Below are 5,644 nucleotides of genomic sequence, written 5' to 3'. Positions count from 1 at the left end.
CGTTGGAGACGTATCAGTGATGTCCATCTACGAGAGGAGATTTGGATCTACGTGCCCTTGTAGATCGCACAGCAGGAAGCGTTAAGAAACGCGGTTGATGTAGTGGAACGTCCTCACCTCCCTCGATCCGCCCCGCAAACCATCCCACGAACAGTCCCGCGATCCGTCCCACGATCCGCTCCGATCTAGTGTCGAACGGACGGCACCTCCGCGTTCAGCACACATACAGCTCGACGATGATCTCGGTCTGCTTGATCCGGCAAGCAAGACGGAGAAGTAGATGAGTTCTCTGGCAGCGTGACGGCGCTCCAGTGGTGGTGAAGGATCTACTCCTGCACGGCTCCGCCCGAGCTCCGCAGAAATACGATCTAGAGGTAAAACTATGGTGTCTAGATCTGAGTTGCACGTGTCAAAGTTGTCTCAAATCAGCCCTAAATCACCAGTATATATAGGAGTAAGGGGAAGGGACTTGACTTGAGGGCCAAGCCCTCAAGGTGCGCCGACCAAGAGGAGGAGTAGGACTCCTACTCCAATCCTACTCAAAATAGGATTGGAAAGTGGAGTCCTTCTCTTCCTTCCCACCTTTTCCTTTTTTTTCTTTCTTTGGTTTTCTTTACATGGCGCATAGGCCTTATTGGGCTGTCCCACCAGCCCACTAAGGGCTGGTGCGCCACCCATAAGTCCTTTGGACTTCCCCCGGGAGGGTTGCCCCCCTCCCGGTGAACTTCCGGAACCCATTCGTCACTCCCGGTACATTCCCGGTAATGCTCAAAAACTTTCCGATAACCAAATGAAGTCATCCTATATATCAATCTTCGTCTCCGCACCATTCTGGAAACCCTCGTGATGTCTGTGATCTCATCCGGGAATCCGAACAACATTCCGTAACCACGCATATAACTCAACTATCCTAAAACATCATCAAATCTTAAGTGTGCACACCCTGCGGGTTCAAGAACTATGTAGAGATGATCCGAGACACTCCTCGGTCAATATCCAATAGCGGGACCTGGATGCCCATATTGGATCCTACATATTCTCCGAAGATCTTATCGGTTGAACCTCAGTGCCAATGATTCATATAATCATGTATGTCATTCCCTTTGTCGTTCGGTATGTTACTCGCCCGAGATTAGATCGTCAGTATCCGCATACCTATTTCAATCTCGTTACCGGCAAGTCCCTTTACTCGTTCCGTAATACAAGATCCCGTGACTTACACTTAGTCACATTGCTTGCAAGGCTTGTTTGTGATGTTGTATTACCGAGTAGGCCCCGAGATACCTCTCCGTCACACGGAGTGACAAATCCCAATCTTGATCCATACTAACTCAAGGGACACCTTCGGAGATACCTGTAGAGCACCTTTATAGACACCCAGTTATGTTGCGACGTTTGATACACACAAGGTATTCCTCCGGTGTGAGTGAGTTATACGATCTCATGGTCATAGGAACAAATACTTGACACACAGAAAACAATAGCAATAAAAATGACACGCTCACATGCTTCGTCCATAGTTTGGGTCTAGTCCATCACACGATTCTCCTAATGATGTGATCCAGTTATCAAGTGACAACACTTGCATATGGTGAGAAATACTTGACTATCCTTGATCAACTAGCTAGCCAACTAGAGGCTTGCTAGGGACATTGTTCTGTCTATGTATCTACACATGTATCTATGTTTTATTCAACACAATTATAACATGGATAATAAACGATTATCTTGAAACAGGAAATATAATAATAACTATTTTATCATTGCCTCTAGGGCATATTTCAAACATATATGAGATCTAGTTTTGAAGGTCTCGTCGCGATGGATTTAATGGTGAAATGGATCTTCAATCGGATTTTTCATTTACAAGATAAAACATTTTAAAAACTGGAAATCCAAAAAGATATCCACATGCATGCATGCGATGTGGGTGTTAGTTGTTTTGCCCACACGCAGGTGTTTGTGCTGTTTCCCTTACACACTACACGACAGATGTGGGCAACACCCCTTAACTCCCACACGTTTGGCCGGGCATTATCAGGACCCTTCTTTTTAGCTTTTGATTCTCCACAAACAGCTTTTGGAGAACTTTTCACAGAATGAGCTTTCCACAAAATCATGTAGAATCAACCATCGAGTTCTTTTCTGAGATTGTAGTCAGTGATTGTGAAATGAGTTGTGTGCTGAAGTGACTCTAATGTCCCTGAACTGAAGAGACGAGTCCGCTCTTGCCGGCTGCTACAGGGTGGGACGGAGCGGAGGAGCGGCGTCGGGCGGAGGGTCAGCGTCCGATGGGCGGGCGGAGCGGAGGAGGCAAGCGGGCGGGCGTGCGGAGCAGAACGGAGGAGGCGAACGGGTGGAGGAGCCGCCGGGGTGGTCTCTCCGGCGGAGAAGGCGAGCGGGCGGAGCGGAGGAGCGGGGCGGGGGGGGGGGGGCGGCGTCCGGCAGGCGAAGGACCTGCCGGGGCGGGCTCTCCGGCGGCGGCGGCCCTGGAACCCTACCTGGAGGCGAGCGGGGAGGTGGGAATCGAGGGCTGGCCACCGGTGACATTTCCCTTGTAATTTGTGTGCCAAATAGAGGCATTGTGTCTAAACGAAACTTTTTCTTTGGCGGAACTTACCAGAAGGTGCCCTTTTGCTCGATTCTGAGATACACTACTGATTCTGCTGATTCTTAGATGATTTCGAAGAAGCAAATCAAGTTCTTTTAAGCTTTTGATTTTTCAAACTGAGAATCACCAAAATCGGACGAAAAAAACTGGCCCAAAGTCTTGGTTGGTAGGGTTTTAAACTTGAAACCTCTTTACTCGAATACCATACTGAATTTATGCTTCAGATAGTTAATTCAAATCGGAATTGATGAAGACATGAAGACAATACATATTAACAATCTCCCACATATCTAGGCTTCTTTAGTCTTACACGTCGAATCGGTATAAGACGTAAAAAAGTTTAATTGTATTGGATTGACAGAGTCTTTAAATTTAAGATCTTTTGAGTTTGACACTATATTAAATTCATGCATCAGTCAACTCATCTAAAAATTGAAAATTACAACAGAGAGACGATACTCTCTGGATGAGGGGAATTGTAAACAGCACCGAAATGTGACAGCAGAGGAGATTAGCAAGATATCTTTGTGTCTGTCTTTCCGAAGAGAAAGAGAGAGAGAGAGAGCTGTGTGATGATTTCGGACCAAATGCGTAGAAACTCTGCCGCATTAGCACCGACCAGAGAGTATCAAGCACTAATATGATATCGAGCTTCAGGGAGGAGCAGCAGCCAGCTCGGGCGTTTGGCACAGAGCCAGGCGCGTCAATAATTCAGTATAGAGAATGCACTGTTTGATTGGCTGATTAGTTGTTTGTTTCCATTCGGCCACCTTCCTCTCTCCAGACCCTTCTTTGCTGCTTCCCCCCCCCCCCCCCCCCCCCCCCCCCCCCCCCCGACTCTCTGCCTGCGTATAAAAGGGCAGAACGTCTTCTCGCATAAGAGGCGGCTCATCTCTTGCATCTGTCACATTGCATAAAAGCCAAACCACTATTCGAGTAGCTAGCTAGTCTTCCAGTGTACTGTAAAAGCTTGGAGATTCCGTGAGAGTTTGTGCAAGTTGCAAGATGGTTAAGGTATGTTCAGTTTGGTTGTCCTGTTCCAGTCCAGGACTGGTGCTCAGTTTGCTCAATTTTGTGCGTCGTTGTGAAAAAAGAATTCATGTTTTGTTGCAGCAAAAGATTGCCCTCAGTTTGCTCAATTTTGTGCGTCGTTGTGAAAAAACAATTCATGTTTTGTTGCAGCAAAAGATTGCCCTCAAGTTGGCTTTGGATGATGAGAGGGAGAGGAGGAAGGCCTTCAAGGCTGCCGTTGGCATGTCAGGTATGATATGAACAAGCCACAGATTTATTAACATTTAATCAGTTAATCCATAATCCGTAGTTCCATCTTTTTCTTGTTCTTACGAGGAGGTGCTCAATTCTACAGGCGTGACATCCGCGACGATGGAGGGGGACAAGATCATCATCGTCGGGGACGGCGTCGATCCGATCACGCTGACGACCATGCTCCGGTGCAGCCTGGGCTACGCCGAGCTCCTCAGCGTGTCGTCCGGCGACGAGAAGAAGAAGGACGGCTACGGCGCCTCCTACGGGTATGGCGGCGGCGAGAAGAAGAAGGACGACTATGGATACGGCGGTACCGACGGTGGCGGGAGCGGCATGAGCTTCGGCGGCAAGGAGAGTGGCGGCTCCAAAGGTGGCGGCGGCTACTCTCAGTCCCAGAACGCGGTTGCGCCGATCACGTACCCCGCGTATCAACAGTACAACGGCATGCCGTCCTACCCGGTTTACTCCTACCCTGCTCCTGCTTATCAGCATCAAGAACAGGATCCCGGCTGCAGCATTATGTAGTACTAGTATACAGTAGTTGTTAATTAAGAAGAGATGATCCGGAGAGTTGCGAGCTGTGTTCAGGCCATGATTGGTGGCCTGACCCAGAAGTTGGCTCAGTGAGCAGAGCGATGCCGGCTGCCTGAGCACTGAGCAGTACGTATGTACAGTACAGGTTTGTTGGATCAGCAATGGTGGTTTGCAGCGTAGTAACAGATTGTACAGGATAACAGGAGGAATGAATAAAAGGAAACTCAGATGTTTGCAAGAAACGAAGCACAAGATGCAGAATTATTCGTTTCGTTATCTCTCTCACAGTGGAACCCGGTCCTTTTCATTTCAGGATCATATATGAAAAAAATAGATGAAGCATTACTTTTTTAAAGCGCCGACGCATACAGTTAGTTCGCGAGATGCATCAAAATCATGACGGCCTAACTGCCTAAAATCTTACTTTAATTCCCCACCATCAAAACCATGACGGAATTATTGCACAAGTCTAAGACTGGTCACACTTATGGGTAGCTTCAACTAGTAACACCCATATCTTACTGGTCTAAAACAGGGGCTCACACGTCAACATAAACATATTGGTCCGTCCGCGACCCATTTCAGGCTCAAATTTGGGCCGGATTTGCGCCGGCATGGACATGGGACAGACAATCGGTGACACGTGCGCCGTTCTCCTCTTCCCTTTCCCCTTCAACGCTGCCGCCCGCCCCGCCTCCCACTCCCGCCGCCCACTTTCGCTGTTGCCGCCAGCCAAACGACCGTAGACTCACTCTCCCGACAGCCTCATCTCCTGTCGTCACCGTCGCCGCCTCCTAGCTCCGCTACTTTGTCTCGGTGGGGCGCGAGGCTCCTCACCGGCTGGATTCCTCCAGGACGCCAGCAAGTTGTTCGACTCTTTGCCCACAAGGTACAAATGGACTGACGATGAGTTTTTTTCTACAACGTTCTTTGTGATTCGGATGATTCTTCAGCCGACGATGAGGACATTGTGGCATTGGTGGTCACTGAGCACCTTAGTATGGAGCAGCCAAAGTTTAGAAGCTCCATACCAGGGCACCCGCCGACACTGAATCGCAACCAGGATAGTGGCAATTTCCTGCTCTGCAAGGACTATTTCAAGACCCCAAACCCGCTCTTCAAACATCACGTGTTTCGACGATGTTTTCGCCTGGCTAGCCATGTGTTCAACCGTATTCGAGAGAGGGTGGTCGAGTACAATAACTATTTCGAGTGCAAGAGGGATGCCCTTGG

General features: G+C 48.8%; 1 protein-coding gene across 3 annotated transcripts; it reads left to right on the top strand.

Annotated features, from left to right (window-relative positions):
• Positions 1 to 3,490: 3,490 nt before the first annotated feature.
• On the top strand, positions 3,491 to 4,696 carry LOC123395974 (disease resistance protein RGA5-like). 3 transcript variants are annotated; one of them, XM_045090999.1, is made up of 3 exons: positions 3,491 to 3,625; positions 3,794 to 3,872; positions 3,978 to 4,696. In XM_045090999.1, exons 1-3 carry the CDS (start codon positions 3,617 to 3,619, stop codon positions 4,400 to 4,402), a joined length of 513 nt encoding a protein of 170 aa, XP_044946934.1. In that variant the 5' UTR covers positions 3,491 to 3,616; the 3' UTR covers positions 4,403 to 4,696. The 3 variants fall into 3 exon arrangements, with proteins under 3 accessions (XP_044946934.1, XP_044946933.1, XP_044946935.1); XM_045090998.1 differs by having other exon boundaries at positions 3,725 to 3,872; XM_045091000.1 differs by lacking the exon at positions 3,491 to 3,625 and having other exon boundaries at positions 3,798 to 3,872; positions 3,962 to 4,696.
• Positions 4,697 to 5,644: the final 948 nt, after the last annotated feature.

The sequence above is a fragment of the Hordeum vulgare genome, chromosome 5H (assembly GCF_904849725.1).
Source record: "Hordeum vulgare subsp. vulgare chromosome 5H, MorexV3_pseudomolecules_assembly, whole genome shotgun sequence".
NCBI lineage: Eukaryota > Viridiplantae > Streptophyta > Magnoliopsida > Poales > Poaceae > Hordeum > Hordeum vulgare.
The sequence above is the reverse complement of the archived record's forward strand: the minus strand, read 5'-3'. Positions and strand labels throughout refer to the sequence as shown.